Source organism: Xenopus tropicalis, chromosome 1 (assembly GCF_000004195.4).
Source record: "Xenopus tropicalis strain Nigerian chromosome 1, UCB_Xtro_10.0, whole genome shotgun sequence".
In the NCBI taxonomy this organism is placed as follows: domain Eukaryota; kingdom Metazoa; phylum Chordata; class Amphibia; order Anura; family Pipidae; genus Xenopus; species Xenopus tropicalis.
Genome location: NC_030677.2, coordinates 172,169,389 through 172,194,962, shown reverse-complemented (window position 1 = coordinate 172,194,962; position 25,574 = coordinate 172,169,389). Strand labels below are relative to the sequence as shown.

Here is a 25,574-nt window from a genome sequence, read left to right as displayed (position 1 = left end):
AGTGCAGTAAAAGATGGAAGTTGTAGTGCAATTAAACTGAAAATCAATGCAGCATGGCAAATGTGTACATGTATCTTATATTCAGATACACACAAACATGCATGTAAGTTCAGAAGAAGTTAAAGGGGTAGTTCACCTTTAAGTTAACTTTTATATGTTATAGAATGTCCTATTCCGAAAAACTTTTTTTTATAGTTTTTGAATTATTGGCCTTCATATTCTACATATTTCCACCTTTGAAATGAGGGTCACTGACCACGGCAGCCAAAAACTATTGCTCTGAGTGATTGCAATTTTATTGTTATTGTTACTTTTTATTCCTGATCTTTCTGTTTAGGCCCCCTCCTATTTGTATTCCAGTCTTCAAACCACTGCCTGGTTGATATGGTAAACAAGACCCTAACAACCAGATATCTGCTGAAATTCCAAACTGGAGAGCTACTAGACAAAAAGCTAAATTCCTGAAAAAAACTACACATTTTAAATATGAAAGCCAATTGCAAATTGTCTCAGAATATCATTGTCTACATAATACTAAAAGTTAATTTAAAGGTCTCTAAGGAGCTATACACACAGGCATGTGCTTTGTTTTGATGCATGTTTAAGTGCACCTATGCGCATGAGCTAATGATTCCATTGTACCATGTCCACTTTATTGGTTGTGCCCACTAACGTACCCATGACATTTTTCTTTTGCAAATATTGCCTTAAGCTTAAAATGCAATTTAATAAACAAATGCATGCTGAACTCGCAGATACAGATATAGATGCTAAAGAAATAATGCATATAAACAAAAGATATGCATTTTGCTCTGTTCAGCCTGCATGCACATCCAAATGTCTGTGTGTAGGGGCTGCACCTTACTCAATTTGGGTTTTATAAATTCCACTTTAAGGACAAGAGCAGCAGCTGTTATTTCAGCAGGAATTATGTCTTCAGGAGTAGCACCATTTGGCCATTTCTTTGTTCACAAAATATATATGTACAAGTAGCAGGCAGCTGGAAAAAGTAGCATTAGGTAGGTGCTACAATAACTTTTATAATGCGTCATTAATGACATTCTACATACTGAAAACTCTTATCAAGTCTTTTATGCCATTATATGTGTCAGTATAGGGTATGGCAGTGCTGTCCAACTGGCGGCCCGCGGGCCGCATGCGGCCCGCGACCCCCCTCTGTGTGGCCCCCCACCTGTCTGGCTGCTTTGATGGCTTACTCTTGTGTAAACTTTAAATGGTATCAGTACTGAGATTAACTGCCCCCCCTGCATGATTCTCACCTCAGATTCAGGCTGTAATCAGGCTGTATTGTTTAAATATGTAATCCCCTGTGTTGTTCACACCTTTTAATCCCTGCATTGTTTTCCCCCTGCAGTGTTCACACCTCAGGCTCAGGCTGTAATCACCCCCATTGTTCCCCTGTTCACACCTCAGGAGCAGTAGAAACCCACAAATAATCCCTGCATACTACAAAAAGAACATATACTGAGGTGGTACTGCAATTAAAAAGTTTTTTAATATATAGTTATTGTGCAGACTGTAGGAGCAGTGCCAGCATTGTGTCACTGTAGGCTGCCTGTGTGTGCCATACACACAGGCATCATAGGGCAAGCAGAGTATGGCACACACAGGCAGGGTAGGGAAGGCAGAGTATGGCACACACAGGAAGAGTAGGGCAGGCAGAGTATGGCACACACAGGCAGGGTAGGGAAGGCAGAGTATGGCACACACAGGCAGAGTAGGGCAGGCAGAGTATGGCACACACAAGCCAAGTTTGGCACAAACCAGCCAAGAATGGCACACACAGGCTGAGTAGGGCAGGCAGAGTATGGCACACACAGGCCAAGTATGGCACACACAGTGAAAGTATGGCACGCAGGCAGGGTAGGGCAGGCAGAGTATGGCACACACAGGCAGGGTAGGGAAGGCAGAGTATGGCACACACAAAGGCAGGGTAGGGCAGGCAGAGTATGGCACACACAGGCAGGGTAGGGCAGGCAGAGTATGGCAGGTTTTTGCTGTACTACAACCATTAAAATGGGTATGGTCATGTGATAACATGGCTTTGGTTTCAAGTGGGTGCGGTTTCAAAAAGGGGAGTGGTCAAAACTGGCTTCCATTATCGGCCCTCCACCACGTAGGTCGGAAAAATTCCGGCCCTCGGTACAACAGAAGTTGGACAGCACTGGGGTATGGTATAAAGAATACCCTATTGGTGGCCATAGCAAGGCAGAAACAGGATTAAGAGTAAAACTAGAGCTTGTCACAGTCATCCAGATTGTTAGGCATTCTTATCAAGGGGTGAACTCTAACTTTCATCCATTGATAAATATGCTTTCAAAACTCCCCTAGAAATGAACATAGAGTGACGAAATGTCACTGGCAGATTATAATAAGCTTTGGTTTTACTCTTTGAGAAATATTCCCTCATGCATAAGCTCTTTCTGTTCTCCTGGGTACTTTATCTACTATGTCTCTACATACATAAAAGGCCCAGTCATTCCCAGAGATGTAAAAAGCAATCATTTTTACTGTTCAGAAAGTCAAAGTGCTTCAAATGTCAGATAAAGAGCCCTGGAAGAAAACATGTTTTTCTTACAGCGGGTGCCAGAACGCCTTTTACCAGTAAAGCGTGCTGGCAGTGGATGTTCTATGCCTTTGATGTCAATAAACTCTGATACTGGTTATTGCATATCCATATTGCCACAGATCCAACCAGAAGAATTCCAAGCCACTAAATGCACTTTCAGGGCCAGAACTAGGGGTTGGCGTTGCTGGGGGTGTGCCAGACAGGTACCTCTCCTGCCTACCCCTAGTTAGATACTTTGGATACTATTCACCACATGTTTATGGGGTAAATCTACTCTTAAAGTATAACAGTATAGCTGGTATGTTGCATTTTATAAGACAACGATAGCATCAAGCCAGCCAGGATCAGCTATAAAACCTAGGTTTCTGTGTTTATCACATATGCAAAATGTCAACTCGCCAGTATTTTTTAATATTCAACCTTAATTAACCACCCCCTACCTGGTAACCTTATTCTGTTATAGGCACTACTGGTAGTGACCCTAATGGCATAATGGCCATTATTGCACCCCCTTCTTCAACATGAATTCAATGCATATGGCAAATATATGTTCAACGCAAGCCTGAAGTCATGTTAAACAAAAGGGTTTTACTGCCCCTTTAAAAAGATGGCCTTTCATTCTCAAACGTGTTCTTCGTGGGTGCTGTGCAATGGAAAGGATGGTGCCTCCTTGTTTCGTTTACTTGTTATAGAATTGCCAGACTAAAATGATATGAGAGAGAGAACTTGTTGATAATTTTACTTTTTTGACTGTGAGTAGCTCTGATTCTAGCAGGCAGCACTCTAAATGGGATATGGCCTGAATAAAAAGATAAGCACTTTTTATGCTGCTGGCACTGTACATCACACAAGGAGATGGATCTGCATAGTAAGAGCCAAACTGGCCTGCTCTCAGCTCACATACAATGTAATGTATTAGCCAAAGATATGCAAACCTATAGCCTATAGACATACAGGGATTTCTGACTGCCACTGTCATTTAGGGGAAAACGGTGGCAGTAAAAATGCCTATGTTCATCTGCCCCTGCTGGTAATATTATTTAAGGCAGTGCTGTCCAACCTATTAGATGTAGAAGACCAGTTATATCTTATACAGCATTTGGGAGGGCTAGATTACATTACAATGATGATGTCATGTAGTGGAGTTTATGAAGCCTCTGAGCAAGATCCTCTGGAGGGCCACATCCAGCCTGCAGGCCTCCAGTTGGACAGCCCTGAGTAGCACCCTGGTTGACGCACACAGACAAGCAGACCTCTGTGCAAAATGTTGGCTGTAGTGTTTCTTTTGCTCAAATATCCATTTATCACTGTATCATTTGATTCAGCCAGGGCTCTTTCCATTAAATAAAATGACCACAGATTACAGGAGGACAGGGGTGTGCTATTTTCCACTGGATAGAAGAATCTGACAAAAGACCCCTGAAACCATTAGACTTAACACAAACTGGTATTTACAACGTATGCAATGCGATTGTATCCTCAAGAACAAACACCAATGCTAAACAAGGAAAAATTGTTTCCAGGCATGTACTTTAGAAAACAAATGTGCATCCTTCAGTATGCATAGCAGCAACAATATAAACCTGAGCACTGCATATTAAGAAACTACCACAGATTAAACTAGGATGATCAGCTGGTAAATAAAAGAGCAAAGGGGATACAATTCAGTTAGAATACAAATAATTTATGTGAGATAAAGTTTATTTTTATTATTATTATTATTATCATCACATTTCTATAATGCCAACATATTCCGCAGCACTGTATAATAAATGGGTCTATGCATTAAACATAAAAAAACACAAAAACAACCAATAACCAATACAAGAGGTAAAGATGGCCCTGACCAAAAGAAGAAGAAACCTTACCCACATGCAATAATGTGAATAAGGCAGATGCCACGCGGGGATGATACTCGCCTGCAGAAAAACAAGCTGAGAATCAGCTCCTCTGCTGGCATCAGCCTCCTACTTTGCCTTTACCTGGAACCACTGAATCGGCCCAGATACAGACACGTGTCCGGTATTGGAGAGAAACGTGAGAGTTTGCATATCAGAGCCTGCATCCAGGCCTACTCAGTAGTTCTGGGTGCAGGCAAAGAAGGAGGCTAATGCCAGCGGAGGGGCTGATTCTCAGCCTGCATTTTTCTACAGCCCAAGAATCAGAAGATCAGCAGTGTAAGTGTTCTGCACCATGACTGTTACCTAACCTCTGACAATAGCAATTAGGCTTTCTTTGCTCCTGGGACCCTTCCCATCTGATAATGAATATGGTCTTAATGAATGCAATCACTTCTTTAAACAAATTACAATGGCCACATACATCAGTCAGTCACTGGAATGAATGGGATTGCATGAACCTACAGTATCCTTCAGAGACCTCTTCCACAACATATTGGTGTAGAAGCAGGCTGCAAGGGATAAGTATGAGTGATTATATAAAGGTTTTAAGGAGTTCTAACAGTATCTAAATGTGGAGGGGGGTTATGAGGGGTTAATATTCAGAGATCAGTCGGCAGAACATTATGGTGAACAGTTATATATTGCTTGTGCGCCTTTACTATTGTCTCACTTGCATCAGGTTTCTTGTTTGTTTCCAGGTTGTTTATTCAGTTACTTATGATTTAACCACAATCAATTACTCCTCTAACAAAACAATTCTGTTCATAAACACACTTCAATCTGGACCATCAGCAATCTTCAACCTCTCTATTAACTTTTATGTAGCCTATGGGTGTCCTGGGACCCAGTCTTCTCAACTCTTGCTGCCCTAGAATGCACCCCCTGATCAGTGCAAAACTGTGGGACTGCCCTTCCTATGGAGGCACAAAGCCACAGATGGGGTGGGAGCAGCCTGGAGGTAAGCTAGGTCAATATTTGAGGTGAATGCTTTATTATGACCAACAGGTAAAATGCCAGACAGGGTGAGATCCAGGTGAGAATTTCTTTGAATCATAGAAGGATTAATGATGTGAGTTAGTTCACAAAGTTAAGCTTTAAATCCAAAACCTCTGAAACCACTGCCCTAGATCTACCTTAATACAGAAAAGAATCCATTAGTATTTGTGACAAAACCAAACTTCTTCATTTAAAGGGCATGTCAACCCCAAAAATAATTTTTGGCATAATAAAAGAAAACATAATTCTAAGCAATTTTCAAATATAAAATAATTAAAAATTTGTAGCGCTTTAAAAGTTATTTGTAAATGTAATTGCTATTGAAAGCAGCATTTACTGAACTCCTGATTGTTACTTTTTAAACAATGTTGCAACTGTCAGTCTTCTCCAGCAAGGCAGGTCTGTCAGTCTGCTGCCTTGTGTTACATTGTTTCAACAGTCATAGCCACCAGGGCAGAGAATAGAAAAGGACAGGCAAACACTGCTTTTAATAGTAATTATATATACAAATAACTCAAAAATCATTACAGATTTGTAATAAATGTATATTGCAAAGCTGCTTAGAATTTTGTTTTCTTTTATTAGGCAAAAAATGATATTTTGCGTTGCCTTGTCCTTTAAGATTATATTTGTGTTGCCTGATTATCATAATGATATGATATAAAAGAAGCAACAGTAAACCCAACTTTTCAATCCGTTATCATTGTGCTACAATGTCACTAACCATAAGGTGGATATACAAGTTTCTATGTATATTTCTCGATATGTATCTGGGTACAATTCTGACGGTCATTTAGACTGTAAGCTCTTTTAAACAGGGATCTTTTTAACTTTTTTTCTGTGGGTCATTTGTTGTATTTTTGTATGTAATCTGTATCTCCAATGTACACATTAAAATTAATATGAGCCCTGTAGCTCAAAATTCCCCAAATTAAGTTGTTAAGGTACTAAGTGAATGGCCAGATTAAAAAATATACAGTGCACACTTATTGAGGTTAGTTCAGTCTTGTGTATTTTACTGTACATCCCAAATAAGAAAAGATATTTCCCAGTCTTCTGGCCCGCACAGAGAACTTTACTTTTGGCTGTGTATGTGGACATACTTCTGGCTGTGTATGTGGGTATATCTCTGGCTGTGTGTCTGGGCATACTTCTGGCTGTGTATGTGGGTATATCTCTGGCTGTGTATCTGGGCATACTTCTGGCTGTGTATGTGGGTATATCTCTGGCTGTGTGTCTGGGCATACTTCTCGCTGTGTATGTGGGCATACTTCTCACTGTGTGTCTGGGCATACTTCTCGCTGTGTATGTGGGTATATCTCTGGCTGTGTATGTGGGTATATCTTTGGCTGTGTATCTGGGCATAATTCTGGCTGTGTATCTGGGCATTATTCTGGCTGTGTATCTGGGCATTCTTCTAGCTGTGTATGTGGGCATATTTCTGGCTGTGTATCTGGACATACTTCTAGCTGTGTATGTGGGCATACCTCTGGCTGTATGTCTGGGGATACTTCTAGCTGTGTATGTGGGTATATCTTTGGCTGTGTGCCTGGGCATAATTCTGGCTGTGCTTGGGCATACGTCTGGTTGTATATCTGAGCATTCATCTGCTTATGTATCTAGGCATACATCTGGCTGTATGTCTGTGCTTCTGGCTGTTTATCTGGGAATATTTCTGGCTGTGTGTTTGGGCATAATTCTGGCTGTGTATCTGGTCATGCGTCTGGCTGTGTATCTGGTCATGCGTCTGGCTGTGTATCTGGTCATGCATCTGGCTGTGTATCTAGGCATACATCTGGCTGTACATCTGGGCATACTTCTGGCTGTGTATATGGGTATATTTCTGGCTCTGCGACTGGGCATTCTCCTGGCTGTGTATCTAGGTATATTTCCATCTGTGTGCCTGGGCATGCTTCTGGTTGTTTATCTGGGCATACATCTGGCTCTGTATCTAAGCATACTTCTAGCTATACATTTGGGCATACTTCTGGCTGTACGTGTAGTTCTGGCTATGCGTCTGAACATATTTTTTGCTGTGTGTTTGGGTATATTTCTTGCTGTGTGTTTGGGAATATTTCTTGCTGTGTGTTTGGTACATTTCTGGCTGTTTGAGTATATTTCTGTATCTGTCCCTGAACTTTCTGTGACTAAAAGACAAGGCCGGCCCAGAGGAGGCGCGTCAAGGACAAACAGCTGAGAGTTGAGTTTGTCAAGTCGCACTCCAGAGCCCAAGTGACACGACTGTCCTGACGCTGGCGCTGCTGCAGGAGGAGCTAAGAAGCACTGACCCAGACTCACAACCCCCAGCAGCAGGCAAAGCTGCAAAGTGCTAAATCATGTACATAACGCTAAGCATCACGCCAGTGGCACCGCTATGTATCTACTACCCCGGGCAGGCCGTGTCAGTAAAACTTCACAGTGCTTTAAACGTTAATCACACGGCAAACTTCTAAAAATAAAACGGAGCAGGGTGCGGAGCGCTCCATATGGGCAGTGAGTGCCAGCCTGTGACTAGTTGCGCTTATGCCACAGAGCGCAGGGGGCAAGCTGACACTTGGCACGGAAATCCCCATCCTTACGTTACAAAGCTCCCATTCTCATCTCCAGTGACATCAGCCTGCTGCTGCCTATAGCGGTGTGTATTGTGTGCAACTCACTGGCACAATCACCACTTTCCCCCAATCACTGTTCCCTGATGCCTGCACAGAAATCTCTCTCATTCACTCCATTGTGCCACAGGCTCACCTGACTCTTCTGGATCGTGTCCACAATGAATCCAAACTGATGAATTTCATCCGACCCGTTCATCTTAAATGCATAAAACCATGTAGTCTCTCCAAGAAGGCAGAGTGGGATCAGGCAGCGGCAGCAGCGGAGCGGACGCAACTCTCCGAAGTTTGACAGATGAGCTGAGGGGCCAGTAAGGCGAGCCGGACCGAGCTGCAGCAGGTAACTGAGAAGAGCCAAATGGAAACAAATTACCCTCGTAGGTTGCAAGGATGTGAAAATTTCATGAGAGAAGAACCCAAGCATGAGAGGAGCCCAAGCAGAGCCAGCGGTAGCCCCGCCCACTGCACTCCCCGCCTCCATCTTAGGACAACGTTCCCCTCATCAGTTTCCCAGGGCTGGCAGTGCCACACAGCCAGTGCTACAGACATTATACCATGAATAAACGTACAGCACCCCCTTCCCATGTCACCTAGCTGGGGACTCGCACCCACAAAAGAACAGGTATTTCCACAGGTGATATAGCCAATAGCTAAAAGCAAAGCTGAGCCAAAATTTGTTTTAATAAAAGCCCAGTAGCGTCCCTGAATAACACATACTAGATAAGTGAATTGTACTGATAAACTCACAAGCTCACAATAGTGTCTGGAAATTACAACTTGAAATTCTTTGTGAAATTATTGGAAATTGAACATTTTTGCTGCATGTCAGTAAGGGGTTAACATTAGGCCAACATGATACAATAAAGGGGACCCCTATTCACATAGCATGTGCAGGTAAGTTGTAGTATTTTGGCTCATTCAGGTATCAGGTTTAGTAGCTGTGAGTCAGCAGGCACAGAAATATCTCTCAGAATCCTTCCAAAGCCTTTTGTTATTTTTCAAACATCAGTACACATGGAAACAATGACAGAACAGCGGTATGTCTATGGCTGAAAGGTTCTGTTTGCTTTACATTCCAACCCAAGCACTCCCACAAGTTACAGCAATATCATCATCCCATAACAGCCCCATTATTTCTAAATCTTTCCTTACCTTTTTGGACATGCTAAATTAGTTCTGCGTGGTTTACACTTCTCTAATGCTTATGTATTCTGTTCTCATGAAATGGTGTATTTATTCTCTCCGTTTGTCAGTTTAGCTGCCAAGGCTTGGGCCACGGGTATTTTGTTCCCAATCACTGTCTGCAAAAAACAGCTTTTATATGAGCAGGGTGGGCATGAATTGGTGGTGTAACTTCAGAGGAAGCAGGCCCTAGGGGCCCAGGAGTATGGGGGCTCAGTAAGAACCAAATTAATAAGCCATTTTGATATAAATTGGGGCCCTGTAACGCCTAGTTATACTACTGGCATAAATGTTCACAGGCCCCAATGACTTCAGTCTAGGGTTGGCACCTGTCCAGGTGTCACCTTTAGTACTGTTCAGTAAGTCACAGGTCCCAAATGCCTTTTTAGTACAGTATAGGCAGTGTCAGACTGGCCCACCAGGATACCAGGAAAACTCCCGGTGGGCCCAGGGGTCAGTGGGCCCTCCTGCTCCTAACCATTGGGCCTGCTTCATGGTCATTCCCTATTTCTCAATGGGAACAAAGAGGATAAATGGGAATAGATGCTAGCATGTAAATAAAAGAGACTTGGAGAATAAAGTGGTTGAGTAAGGAAATGATTAAAATGGTTGGAAAGTGGGTTTTCTGGTGGGCCCCTGGGGTCCCAGTCCGACACTGTGTATAGGTTTCCTTATCCGGAAACCCAATATTCGGAAAACTCATCACCCATACAGTCCCTTTTAAGAAAATAATTTTGTTTTAAAATTATTTCCTAACAGGTACATGAATCCATATTGGTGGCAAAATAAACCTACCGGGTTTATTTCATGTTTAAATATTGTTTAGTAGGCTTAAACCCCAGATCCCCAGCATACTGGATAATAGCTCTCAAACTGTACAGTCAGTGTCCCAGGGCTGCAGGGTTCTACTGCTGACAGTCCCCAGAAAGGCATGTACTATGCTGAAAGTTGAGCTCCTAAAATATCACTGTAATGTCAAACAAGCCATTCACATATGTGCCAGTTTCTCTTGTATAACTGTGCCCTGCTGCCCAGGATAGAAGATAATTTTTGAGCAACTGCACTGTGGAAATGAGGCCTGTTTTACTGCTGTAAAATTTTTCTGTATAAAGCAAACTTTCTTCTAAATTGTATTTTTCTTTTTAATGCTTGTATGTTATATACAAAATATTAGCACACACTTACCAGTGGATAAGAAGTAGAGATCCAAGGTAAATTTTCCTGTATTTTATGTACATGGATTGTGTACAAACCAGTATTAGGAAGCATTTAAGGTAGCCAAAGTCGCTTCTGTGTGTGTATCCTGTAGACATAAAACCAAGGTATTGTGTACAGATCTGTGTATCAAGCGGGAAGAAGACTGGTGTTTGTGTTTCTTTCCGATACTGCTTACCCCTTACCCTGGGGTGAGGGTGGGGCTGGTAGTGCAGAAACCAATACTAAAATAATGCACTAAAAGAGCACAACTGCTACTTAAAAATGGAATTTTGATTCTAAAGGGCAGTCGCCCGTGATAAACCTTCGCTATTGCGGACAACTAATCTCCCCAAAATGCCATCCCACCGACAAGAATGTAAATCACGGTGGGATGGCATATATGTCGCTTCCTCTCAAGGAAACTTTGGGTAACTTCAGAAAACCGAAGTGACACGTATGCCATCCCACCGGTGATTTACATTCTTGCTGGTGGGATGGCATTTTGGGGGAAACCAGTCGCCCGCGGTAGCGAAGATTTATCGCGGGCGACTTATCCCCCCGTGTGCCACTGCCCTGATTGTGAAGACACACAGAGCTATTAGTAGCAGCTATTTGTTGTGGTTACTAAAATAGACAATGCTGATCATTAACTGCTAATTGTATCTATGTGTATCTAGTAGAATTAAGTCTAAAACAACTGGTTTATCTATGGTGTATCTATGTGTGTTTTAGCAGGGGCAATTCTCAGTATTGTCTATGCCAAGGTATTTTCTGGACTTTAGTAGCCCTGAAAATGTAGCTGCTACTAGTAGCTCAGTGTGTCTTCACCCTAAAAAAGTTACTGGGTGCACCTGTTGTAAAGTGGTGCCTGAGGCAATGTTTTAATCTTACCACATAGAAAAAATTCTGCTGAGCACGCTTAATACTATCTTACCAATGTAAGGCATGTAAAGCAAAATAAACACATTATTCTTGCACCTGTATACATAGTGCTTCTGTGCATGAGTTGTTTTTCTGTGGGACTGAGATGCTTCTGATGTGCGTGTTTCAGCTGTCATGCCTAGGGTCATAGCACCTTAGGTTTTCTGCACCTTTTCTTCCTTCCATGTAAAGTATAGGCTTATATCAAAGAGGAGTCTGCCTGCTGATCCAGGCTAATAGGTGCTAAGCTCTCATTTGCCTGCTGTGATTAAGAATGGCAGAACTTTGCTAATGTACCAAGGGTTAAGTGACTTAAAATTCCCTGCAGCACAACTCTCTTTAAAGCCATGGATGAAAGGAGTATTGCCAGTGCCTGCATGGTGAGTACTTGGCAGGAGAAGGATGGAAATAAGCTGTGTGATAAAAGGAGCATATTATCTGTAGAGGTTGGTAGTGAATGGGAATATTATAATTATGTCTCCATAAGGAAACTGTATTAAAATGCCCAGCAATACACTAGTTTTAGCAAAGTGGCATTACCAGAAAAAAAATCAGTGACAGAATTTTCTGTACAATATTCCATTGTTTTTTGGCTCTCTGGCCTTTTTTGGCTACTGTCAAAGCAGCGAGATAATGCCCTAAGCATTATCTAAGCAAGTCCTAATGTAAAAAATCAAAAGTGTATACATAGGCTAAAACAGTGCTGTCCAACTTCTGTGGTACCGAGGGAATTTTTCCGGCCTACGTGGTGGAGGGCCGATAATTTAAGCCAGTTTTGACCACTCCCCTTTTTAAACCACACCCACTTGAAACCACACTCCTGTTATCACATGACCATACCCATATTAATGGTTGTAGTACCCTGTACCCTGCCTGTGTGTGCCATACTCTGCCTGCCCTATGCTGCCTGTGTGCCATACTCTGTCTGCCCTTCTGTTCTTTTTGTAGTGTGTGCAGGGTTTATTTGTGAGGTGTAAACAGGAGAACAATGTGGGTGATTACAGCCCGAGTCTGAGTTGTGAACACTGCAGGGGGTGAACAATGTACGCTTTAAAAGGTGTGAACAACACAGGGGATTACATTTTTAAACAATGCAGGGAATACACAGCCTGAATCTGAGGTGAGAACCATGCGGGGGGGGCAATTAATCACAGTACTGATACCATTTAAAGCTTACATAAAGGTAAGCCATCAAAGCAGCCAGACAGGTGGGGGGCCACATAGAGGGGGGTCGCGGGCCGCTAGTTGGACAGCACTGGGCTAAATAAATCACAAATCACTTGATTTAACAAATTTTAGTGTGCTACTGGCTTTCATTTAAGGAGGTGGTACACGAGGAAATAGCTGGTGGGATTGCATACGTGCCATTATGGTTTTCCGAAGTTTCCTCGCAAGGAAATTTTGGACGACTTCGTAAAACTGAAGTGACATGTATGCCATTCCATCGGCAATTTACATTCTTGCCGGTGGGATGACATTTCAGGGAGATTAGTCGCCTGCAATAGCAAAGATTTATCGCCCGTGTACCACGGGTGAAGACACACGGAGCTACTTAGTAGCAGCTACTTATCATGGCTATTAAATGCCAGAAAATACCCTGCCATACACAATACTTAACATTGCCTCTGCTAAAACACAAGTGGAGACAATTATCAGTAAATGATCAGCATTGTTTGTTTCTGTAGTCGTGACAGGTACAGAAGCTTCTACTGGTAGCTCCATGTGTCTTTACTCTTATGTATTAAAGGACAAGGAAAGTCTAAAGGTGGCCACACACGTGACCATCGATCGCACGAAAGATCATCAGACCCGCCACTAACCTTCAGGGCTAAAACGGCAGATAAGGAGGTAGAAACAATAGGATTTCTACCTCCTTCTGCCAATTCAGCCCTGACGGCAGATTTTGGTCAGGCGCCTTCTATCCTGCGATACCGATCGACTCGCCGACTTGCCATACACGCACCGAATATCGTACAAAACGAGGTTTCGTATGATATTATCGGTGCGTGTATGGCCAGCTTAAGTCACTTGGGGGTGCCAAAATGTTAGGCACCCCCAAGTGACTTAAATCGCTTACCTTGTACCCCGGCTGGTGCCCCTGTTAGGAGAAAACAGCACCAGCCCCTAACATTTTGACACCCCCAAGTGATTTAGACTTTCCTTCTCCTTTAAAGTGGTGGTGACACATTTATAATAAATATAGAATGTAAGACTGGGGAACCTGGGGTTCTAGCTTAAATTGTTACTAAACTTGCTTGGTGCCTGCTTCTCATTAGCATGGGAATTTGTATACAGTTTTCCTAAATTTCCATCAATTTGCTAAGCTTCCTTATCTCCATTGCTTTCCTAATAAATCAAGTTAAGTTCTCAGCATCCTAGGGCAATGGTACATGGGGCCCCTACACTTAAGGGCTCTGGCACATAGGGAGGCAATTTACATTCTCGCCAGTGGGATGACATTTCGGGGAGACTAGTTGCCCGCGACAAGGGAGATTTGTCGCGGGCAACTAGTCTCCCCGTGTGCCAGAGCCCTAAAATATCTTTTTATTACAGGCACATACAGCTGATATCTGCCAACAAACCTGAGATTTGCTAATAGTTGGTGGATATCGGCTGCATGTGCCTGTACCCAGGCGGATTCAGTGCTTCCGAGTGCAGGCACAACAAGAAGGTTGTTAAGTATAGGGGTGTATTCTCAGTCTGCACTTATTCTTAAGCTGACAATGCACCCCATGTTTCAGGTGGGAGCCAGTATGACAGAGTGCTCTAGTTATAAGGAAAATAAGATGTACCTATAGATACAAGTACCTAACTATTATTTTGCACATAATTGCACACAATATTTGACTTGCTGATATATCACTATACACCCACATATATTACAAAAATGGTATCAGATAGCCTAGTACAGAGATCTAGCCTGCTGGCGATAAAAGGCCCAATCCTGTACCAATAAATCGGCTCATGGGCTGAATTGACCAATGCTGTTTCATTAATTCCGTTTGACAGCTCAAAGTCTCCTCTTCACTTCGACATCTGTCAGTCTCCATGCACTGGCCAACATGTTGTATTGGCATATAAGTATCCATGGTACATAGATATAAACTGGACCAGCATAGACATACTGAAGATTGTGGGCAATTATTGAGAATGATAAATGTGTAATTCTCCCCCAGAAGTGATTGTGCTGGAAAATATGGAAAATACTTTAGCACACTGAAAAGTCCACAAAACAAAAGTCCAAACATACTATGGTATGGTGATTATATGGTAAACTTAATGTCCAAGGGCTTTATTACATTAACATTATCTTATTATATATTATCTATAAAAATGTGGACTTCTTTAGTTTAACCTGCATGTGGACTTAAATTATATGAATAAAAGTTTGAACTGGATGGACATGTGTCTTTTTTTTCAACCACAAATACTATCAAGCCCAGACTGGCAATCTGTGATTTCTGGCAAATGCCAGAGGGGCTGCTGTAAGATGCCATAGACAGTCACTGTTTATTGGGCTGGTGGGGGTCTGTTTGGGCCTCTGCGTACTTGAAATGGCAGAACCTATTTTGAATCCCAGTCCAGACCTGACTACTATATAACTGCATTGGCTGTAAATCTAATAATGCAACCTGCAGATAACAGGGCAAAATAATTTAAACAGCTTAACATGCAGTTAATAATAATAAGCATGGTATATCAGTTTAAATTGCCAATTGTTATTTTTTTACTTTCATAGAAAAAAACAGATGTAAAAAATGTATTTACATCAAATGGTATTTACATGAAAGTGCTGCCTAACTACTTATTTGACTTTACCGCTGTGCATATTTTTTTACAGTAGGTCACACTATACAGTAGTTTAATCCCTTCAATTATGTCAGTGTTGTTACCCCACATACATTTCCATTGTCTCAGTGCATAAACAAGAAGATGTGAAGCACAATTGTATAACCTGATTACTTGTGTTTAGGATCAGAGCAAGGGAGGCAGCAACTGTAGGTTACAAACCCAAGCACTGTTGTTATTAGTGAAAATAAAAAGGGTTTAAGCAAAGGCTAGCTCAATAGCATGAATTGTCCTTTTTCATACAGGATTCTTTTTCCAGTGCTCAGCCGATAATGTTACTGTATTATATGGAGGTAACATCATCTGAGCATCCTTCATAAGAGTCATAATGGGAAACTGGATCTGTTTTTGTTCAGGAATTGGGACATGCCATGTGATCTCTTATTTCAGTTGGTTACAAGATACTGTACATTGGATCAAGTGACCAGCCCTTTTGTTACACATTTATCTAAACAGCCATGGTCGCTGCTATATGAAAAGCACTTTCTGGTGGAGAGCCTAACACTGAAAGACTTATCAACAGAACTATTCAAGTCTATTAAAGAAATGATCAGCCATGATACTAGATTGTGGCCTACTTTCACTTTGTAAACCTGAATAGATAAGGAACAAGAACATGCATATTTATTTCCCATGGGCTCAGGTACACAAGCACTTTCCCTGAATATCACTTGCTGTTCCTTATTTTCCCATGGCCAGGGAACACGGTTGACAAACGCTTGGCATCAAACTAATCTGGAGGTGAAGCCACATTGAGCTACTAGTAGCAGCTACTTGTCACAGCTAAAATAATAGACAATACTGATCATTTACTAATAATTGTCTCTGTGTTTTAGCAGAGGCAATTCTCAGTATTGTCTATGGCAGGGTATTTTCTGGCCTTTAGTAGCCATCACAAGTAGCTGCTACTAAGTAGCTCAGTGTGTCTTTGCCCTAAAACTGTTATGTACTGTCTGGCTAGCTACATGTTATTTGGCCTGAGTTGGAGGAAAATTTGGAAATCTTTAAGTAATTGAATTTGCATAGCCCAGAATCCAGAGGGGGTGAGGTGGGCTATGGGGGCCCCAGGGCCTCTAACCTGTTCTCCCACCTAACCTAATGTGCTGCACCTGGACTAATGGTGTCCACATACCATAAGATCCCCTTACTTGGTGAAGTCACCAACAACAAAAATAGGACCTTTCGAAGAACGCGCTACATCAACAAGCCCCCTCAAACCTGCACAATCAGTATCTGGCCAATTTTAGGCCAGATAATTGGTTGGGTAGGCCTGTCCATACACAAACAAATAAGCTCCCGAATCAGTCTGAAGGACCCGTGTCGGCAGCTGAAATCTGCCCGTTTATGGCCACCTGTCACCAGATGTTTTTTATATCTATCATAACATTGTATTTGCATGCTATAATATAATTTTGCCTTAAATGTATTTGCTGATGCTTTTACATTACCTAACTTATCCCCCATGTTCTTCTATGAGGGGGCTGCCATATTTGTGCAGCAGGAGTCCATTAGCATTAGAAGCTATAACTGAGGTAACAGGTTATCATGTAACAATTACAAAAGCAGCCCTATCAGAAAAAAATTATCAGCAAGACCTATAGGTATCTTTTAATTTACATTCATATTTTGAAGAGTAGGTTTTTAGTGTCAGTATCACTTTTACACAAAGAAGTCTAAGGGGCTGATTTACTTACCTACGAACGGGTCGAATGGAGTCCGATTGCGTTTTTTTCGTAATGATCGGTACTTTGCGATTTTTTCGTATGTTTTGCGATTAAGTAGCGTTAAGTTTTAACGCTACGAAAAATGCGCAACTTTTCGCGTAAGTTTTAACGCTACGCAAAATGCGCAACTTTTTACGCAACTTTCGTAATGGATACGAAAAACTCGCGTTTTTACGCAAAAATCGTATTGGATCCGAAAAATTCGTACAGATTTCGAAAAAATCGCAAAACATACGAAAAAGTCGCAAAATATTCGTTTTCAAGTCGGAACTTTTCCAATTCGGGTCGGATTCGTGGGTTAGTAAATCAGCCCCTAAATGTTTATGTGGCATTTGGCAGTATCACATTTTCCTAGCAACAAGCAAGTGCCTGTAGGGAAATGCTGTTCATAAGGGTAAACCGAACACCCGGTATGTGTTAAGGGCCCCAGTGGTAATGAAAGCCAAAATCATATATGGGGAACACATTAATTACACACATTCTTATCAGATTATTTACTTGGAAGCTGGCCCAGGTCATGGACAGAATTACGCTGCAGGGGCCAGAAAAAGCTATAGGGGTCCCAGCCAAGAACCCCTGGAGAATGTTTTATATATATTTCAATACACGAGAATTTAGCTAAATTTAGCTCAAATATGTGTTGAACAAGCAAAATGAATTTGTGTGTGCATGTCCTTAACTGTTATATGTGTATACAATCAGAAAAGTACAGCCAGGTTTGCATATGGCTCCACTCCTGCCTTTTAGAACTTTACCAACACTGTGCCACATTGTTTAATGTATACATCACATTTCCATTTTAACCTCACAAGATATGCTGGCATAATGTATTTGCATGCTTGCTGCTTAGTGTGAGCTCACTGTCAATAAAGTCTTTATTATGAGTAATTGACTGAAATGCCACACCTTGAGCAAAGGTCAAAGAGCTAAATTTATTTTCATCCATATTGTTACAGTTATATTTCTAAAAATAATACATTCCATGTTTTATTTCATCAAGAGGTAAAACCAAACTCGAATAAATATCAATGCATAAATAAGCGAATATAAAATATGTGTGATATTGTGGATTTATATTTTGAAACTAAGAATGTACGCCTCCACTGTTGATTATATTCATGAATATATGCATATATAGGCCTTACATGTTTTGCATTCCATTCTATTTTTATATGCATTCTGTTCAGAGTTTAATTCATCTCTTGTCTGACATTCCATTCTGTAGAATAGTAGATGTTCCAAATGGCAACACTAACAATGTTAGTGTGGGGTTAATAAGACAGAAATCAGTTGCAAAGTGCTTGTAACTAGCAATTGGGTCCAGGCACAAGTATAGAAGCATAGATGCAAATACCTTTGTGAATAGCAAAAGCACATTGCTGGGGTCCCTTGCTCATAACTAAGCAAGGGAGAAAAGAAAATGAAAATTAACTTGAAGGGAAGTCTACCATGAGGACTTATTTTCACTTGTATTACTAGTTACATATAAGGATCGCATTTGGAAACAGTACTGACTATATGTAAATATATAGTCTGTGCTCAGCATAACGGGAGTTATTTTTCCTTCTAATTTTATCGTTGCAGAGGTCATAATATACTGTAAATAGTACTGTATAAAGCAAAGAGCTTGTCTGTTTATGTGATCCTACTGCACTGTGTTCCTGAAATGAAACCGCACTCACAGAAATGTATTGTAGCCTAGGGCAGTCGACTGGCCTTTAGGTTAATGGGACACAGGTCAAAAAGCTATTTGCCTCTGTCTTTGTGCACTGATTGGCATGGGGTCTGCCTGTTAGCGCAAAGACTTTTTCTGAAACCTGTGTGCTGTTAGCCTAAATGTACTCACTAAAATCAGCCTTTGTTTAAGCTTATTATCCTATTCTATGAAGGATTCTGCAAATGTAGTGCCCAACACAAAACTTTATTTTCTACTGCAGCACTGTGCACTTTTTAAAGTTAATGCCAAAGATCTGAGCTGGAAGAGGTTCCATTTCTGCAAGTCTGATTTGCATTTATTACACTGGGGTAGTACATGAATAAGAGTAGAAAATCAATAGCTAGATGAAGGAAATAAAAAAGCCACATAGCTTTTATGGTAATGGCACATGGGACAATTTTTTGCCTATGAAAATCATTCTACCCAATGGGGAACAAAGTGCCTGAAAATACCTTTGCATGCACAGGCAAAACAGCCTGTGTGCCAATGGAAGCCTGGCAGGTCCTCTGCCAACATTCTTCTGTTGGTGAAGCCAACATTGCCTGCCCAGTACTGCCTCTGCCTCCTGTTGTGTATGCTTGAGGGCAATGGACAGACAATTTTATGTATTCTGCGTTTTTAGTGATAAATGTTGAAGGCAATAGTCCAAAGATTGCTTTATAATAATAATAAATTATGTGTAATATATTAACCTAAACGTGGCAAAATATCAAAGCACTGTACAATTGAATAGAATTGGGAAAATAAAATTGTAATTTTGCAATGGCAAAATCACTTCCTTAACTTTAACTACTGTTGGGTCAATAGATACTCCTGAGTAAGCTAGCAATGTGCTCTGTTTTGGGAAAGGGCCTTGCACGCACAACAAAGCCTGAGTCCTTATGGCTTCCCATCTGCACAGATTCAAGGCTTCTTGGACAAGAAGATGAATGACAGTGTTCAAAATGTATGCTGATAAAAAATAAAACATTCACATTAGAACATCAATAAGTGCAATTTGTATAGAGACTGTAGTTACAAAAACTAAGGCCTTAAAAAAATACTGTTTGTGGATTGGCTCTAGAATGATCATACATGGAAATCCATTGCAATAGAACCAGCCCTGGGTTGCTATAATAGAATATAAGAATGAGATGTAATGAGGGATAAAACACATTCTAATCAAGAAAATTGTTATTATGAGAAACAAACTTATTGTAGGGCTTTGTGGCAAATTAAATGCAGGCTTTGTTTGTTTTCTAAGGCTTTAACGGTCTAATTTAATAGGATTATCTATTATCCCAAATTTCCATTTGTCAGCAAGTAAAAGTGTGACAAGCAAATTCCTGTAGAATAAGAGGCTTCAGCTCAAACCTCTTTCATAACTGTAATCATTCAAGGGTTTGCCATATAACATAGTAAGTAAGGACGCACTTTTGTTGAACAAGGGGTTATACTGTCTCTTTAAGTACAGACTATACAGTGTTTGTTCCCTTTTAAGTGGGAGGGGGGCTGGTTCTGTGTAAGCATGAATGGGAGAGAATGTAGTCTCACAAGGCAATACATGTCCTGTAAGAAGGTTAGAATTCCCAGTGATACCGGAGTGTCATGTAGTTGTTTTATAGGTATATAATAGGGGAAGGGGTAGTCATGTTTGTTCTTTTGGAGAAGGATGGGTGGGTGCCAGACCCTGAGGTACAGAGAGGACCCCTTGGAGAGTAAGCCTGGAGATGGCCAAAATAGCATTACAATACATTTTGTTTTTGCTCTTAATAAGGAAAGGGCTATGGCAATTTTACAAAAGTATATGACAATACTTCCATGATGAAAACAGGCCTGTCCAAACTGCACACTGCAGATCCATTCACCCTTAAATAACTAATTATACCATGGGCAAACCCAATTTAACACACAGGGACCGTGTGCCCATATAAGCCCTATAACCCAGTTTTAACCATATAAAAAAAGATCCTGCACCAGCCATTCAGTCATAGTACTAAAGTATCTAAGACAGAGAAAATTGTTCACCTAAAATAAAGATGTCACTAAGTGGCCTTAGGCTGCCCCCCACCAAGCCAAGTGTCTGAGCCCTCCTAAGGGGGGCAGACCCAAGATGTGGGAACCACAGCCTTAAGATATATATTTACATTAATATATATGTGCAGCTTCTCCCCAGTTCTGTTTGGGTTTTCCTCCTGGTTTTCTCCCACACATACAACCAGGTTAATTGGCTCCTGACAGAACTGACCATAGTGTGTGTGAATGTTACAGGGATCTTAGATCATTTGATGCATTTGTGGCAGGGACTGCTGTGAATGATGTATAATCTCTGTAAAGCACTGATGACTTTCCTATTTCAATAAAACATAATACTTATGTTACATAAGCTGCCATCTTGAATACCTCATTAGAAGCCTATGCTCCACAGACTTCATGAGATCTAGATGATGATGTAAATTGGCTTAGCTACAACAAACAACATGAAGGCTCCCACATGTATATAGACACACAAAGATAAAAAGCTATGCCTTCATGCTTCAATGACCACTTTAGGTAAATCCCTGCTAAGAAAGACTTGAATCATGTCTGTAACACTTGCCCTGCATGCATTCACTGACACCCAGCCAGCATCACTACAGCTTGTACACTCTCTGTATCAAACCTCACTCTGAGATCTAAAGTGATCTTACAGTTGCATTATAATCCCCTTTATAAACAATTCCTTTATGATTTTTTGCAGGTTTAACAGTGCGGTGTTACATTTTGTGACATTAAAGGTTCAGCTTTCATTTATTTATTTTTTAAGCTTTGTGGGTGTATGCGTTCTGCCTCAGCCCCAGCTTTTATCTCTCCCACTCTAATATCCACCCAGACCATACAGGGATTACAAAGGGTAAATGAGCTTTACATATAACTCATGTCTTGTGAGACAAGTATTCTGATTTTTATTGTTTATCTAGAACACCTACAATAAAGCAAAACTGTGGGTTTTTCCAGAAAGAAAAAAAAATATTATAACAAGTAGCAGAACATACAGGTTCCTGCTGCAAGGGGAAGGGGTGCCATGACACTACACAGTGCATACAGTGGCATCAGGAGGCACTGGGAAGGCTTTAGTTGCATCTTAAAAGAAAACAAAACTGAAACAAAATAAACCAGATTCCCTGCAATATCTATAGCTAATATAAAACACAAACACATTTACTTACACAGAAGCTGATAAAGATAAGTAAAGGAATTTATGATTAGGGTTAATCTTTATTGATTAATTTAATGAATAAAGTGCAAAAGTGTGTCCTTTGTCCTTAGGTGTTCATATTCACTTTGGAACATTCCTTCATTTAGGCTAGGGTAAGATGCACTCTCTAATCACAGTAAGAAAGTTGCCCTGACTTCAGATCAGTGGTCCCATGTGATTTTAGAACCTCCAGAGGGAATACAGAGCAGTCCGGCTGTGACATCAGGAAATTCTGATTTTGAACGCTTACCAAAATTGCTTGCACGTTGCTGCACAGGCGGAACAGCTCCATTTGCTGTGGTCAAGACTGTTGAATGAGCAACAACTGTTGCATGGCTCAGCACCAGTGCAGTAATGCATAGCAACCAATCAGGACCTTACTTTCATTTTGTATATTTTGTTATACACTGTAAAGTGATCAAAACTAATTACTGATTAATTGCTATGGGTAAATAGCACCTTCCTTAATGAATCAAAACTACTGGGAGCTAGTTTGCATGTAGCCTACCTACATGAGTCTACCTTGGCCACTTAGCAGGACTTCGCGTACAAGATGTCCCTCTCCTACCTAAAGCATGAACTTGTGAGCAGGCCACAATGGAGCTGCCTTTTGCTCCCTCTCAGTGTGACAGCAGGGTTCATCAAGCATGTAATTTGCATGGCCCTGGCACCACACTGATGATAACTATGATTACTGTTCCTGTGGGAACAAAGAATGACACTGTCACATTGCGCATGATAGGATAATCATTTTTATACTGCAGATAATGCAAATTGATGAAAATAATGTGTTGTAATTTAGGAGGATTACTATTCAGAGGAACTATTCAGAAATAACGCTATGTGGATTTGCATTTTATTGTATGTGCTCTGCAGGATACACAATCTAAGATTAAAAATAGAATTTACATGTATGGGTTGACGTATCTGTGGTGTGCAACTTCCTCAGTAACAATAGTACCTAACAACCAAAAAGCAAACACAGCTGATTCATGGCTAGGAACAACCAATTTGGTTGTGCAATCTCCACCAAATGAAATACACTGGCCTAATGTGAAACATGCCTAATTCGCCTTACCCCTTAGCAAGGTAAGACGTGCCTGAGAAGCTTCTGAATTGTAAAAAATATAAAAACAATACAGGAATTGCTAAAACCAAACAGAAGGAATGTCTTAGAGATGGAAGTGACAGCAAATTAAAGGGATTCTGTGGTGGGAAAACATGTTGTTTTTTTTCAAATACATCAGTTAATAGTGCTCCTCCAACAGAATCCTGCATTGAAATCTGTTTTTCATAAGAGCAAAACATGGGGCTAGACATATTCTTACTTTCCTAGGTGCCTACAGCCATGTGACTTGTGCTGTGATGAACTCTTTATTCCTGTGCTGCAACACAACACTGGGAGGTAGGCACTCCCGGACACCTGTATTGCTAAAAATGCTCCCATGCCCGACCTAGTGGTAGATATGAGAATAGCATATAATAGTAAATATCCAAGTCTGGCTCATGATTCCTCTGGTTACATTGAATCTGAATCTTATCTTATGTATTGTGTAGTCCTGGCTCCTTCTGAAAGCTCAGGATCAGGTGCAATGACCTGAGATGGCTGCCTATACACCAATGTTACAACTAAAAAAATATATTGGCTCAGAAATAGAATTTTAAATGGTAGAATTAATTATTTGCAGTGTGAACAGTTTAATATAGTAATAAAAATTATACAGAATCTTTTTAAACAAAGGATTTACTAGGCTTCTAGTCATTAATTGTTAGTTTCAAGAAGGCAAGAAGAAGGAAAGAACCTGTATATAAAAGAAATGAAGGCCTTATCCCCCTATTAACATCTAAAATTAGTTGGTTTTACATCAAATTAAGCTATAGGCACCCATTTTACAATTTGCAATAATTTGTGCTTCTTTAATATAGTGCAAAGAGTTTCACCTCAATTTGTTTTGTGTTCTGCACGTGTTTGGTATCACTGTATATAGAGAGGGTGATAGATGGGTGGCATGTGGGCATCCCCTGGAGTAGCCCCTAGCCTGCATGTTGTTTAGTGGTGCAAGCTAGGAAATGCCCGTTGCCTTAAAGCACTGGTGCATCCAGTACAGAGTGCCTGTCTATAGCAGGCAGTAAGTACAGCTCTCCACTGTGAACAACACAGCTGTAATCTACACATGGAGCTACATTCTAAATTAGCACAAGGTGCAGAGTTCAGTCTGTGCCCCAGAATAGCAGAGGTGCAAGTGCCATGTGTAAAGGCCCTAACGTCCAGCAATCCATATCCAATTCATATTTTATGGCTAATAACTGCAAGTGATGTAATGGCTTTGGGGTGGATGTCAGATTGAATATATACTGATCATAACAGAAGGTTACAACAAAGGAGGCCATTAGGAGAAAAAGCTGATTGGACATTGTTATTCAACTTTGTGATAAGGGAAAAGAAACTACAATCTGGAACATAATATACTTGGTATCTCAAGCTATTGGAGATAGTCCTAAGAAGCTGAGCAGGCATCACCTCATTTCTGCCTTCTCAGGGGTACAGAACATATTGAAGGTGTATATTACATTTTCCCTGTAAGAATAATAAATAAGACCTTGCTTTCATTTGTTTTTGTGGGCCAGGCAGATCAAGCAATGATAACAGAAGATTTTATTTTGCTGGAAGGGGTTTTGAAACAAAAAAAAAACCAACATACACACCCATGTATGAATCTGCTTTATTCATTTGGAAGAACTCCAGGCCATAGTAAAAGAAAGTATAATTATAAGTGCAAATGATTGGCCATATTTGCTTCAAACATACAAAAAGGAAGGGGTCGATCAATGCACATTTTTGCCATTAGAAAAGGTGAGATCCTTGCTTACTGGGGGGTGTAGTGTGGCACAGCTCATGGGGCTTGAACAGTGGGTTTCATGTAGGTCGTGGGCCAATTCTGATATTCCCCAACCTCACTGCCCTCACCATGAAAAACCACCTACGCTGCTTCAAATGCAAGGAAATCCCCTGTCTACCTATAATCCCTTCTAATGTACTTTTACAGAATAATTATGTCCTCGCAAGCGCCTTTTTTTCCAGAGAAAACAACCCCAACCCTGACAGTCTAACCTCATAGTTTAATCTTCCATCCCCTTAACCAGTTTAGTTTCACGTCTCTGCACTTTCTCCAGCTCATTAATATCCTTCTTAAGGACTGGAGCCCAAAACTGCACTGCATACTCAAGGTGAGGCCTTACCAGGGACCTATAAAGGGGCAAAATTATGTTTTCATCCATTGAGTCAATGCCCTTTTTTATACAAGACAGCACTTGATTTGCTTTAGTAGCCACAGAATGACACTGCCTGGAATTAGACAACTTGTTGGCAACAAAAATTCCCAGATCCTTCTCAATTAAAGATACCCCCAACACCATGATGTCAGCTCATGCCTATTGTTCCTTTTATTGTGTGCTCCTATTAGTTTATATACTCACTTCTGCTCCATCACCTCCCCATGGAGCCATGATACCGTGCATTGATCGGTCCTCTTGGACACTTGGATAAGAGAGGGCACTAACAGCAGGCCATACATGTGATATCATGAACTATTCTTTTTTGTAATTATTTGTATATATTATATACATATTATATATTATTATACACACATTGGCCTAGATTGCTGATTACT

At 40.9% G+C, this 25,574-nt stretch overlaps 1 protein-coding gene across 3 annotated transcripts in view; it reads right to left on the bottom strand.

Annotated features, from left to right (window-relative positions):
• Window positions 1–8,481, bottom strand: part of trim36 (tripartite motif containing 36) — a 48,726-nt gene extending 40,245 nt beyond the window's left edge. For all 3 annotated transcript variants that reach the window (XM_012964575.3, XM_012964579.3, XM_012964583.3), the window contains exon 1: window positions 8,233–8,481. In XM_012964575.3, the coding sequence (XP_012820029.3) occupies window positions 8,233–8,295 (63 nt within the window). In that variant the 5' untranslated portion in view covers window positions 8,296–8,481. The remainder of the gene's footprint in view (window positions 1–8,232) is intronic.
• Window positions 8,482–25,574: the final 17,093 nt, after the last annotated feature.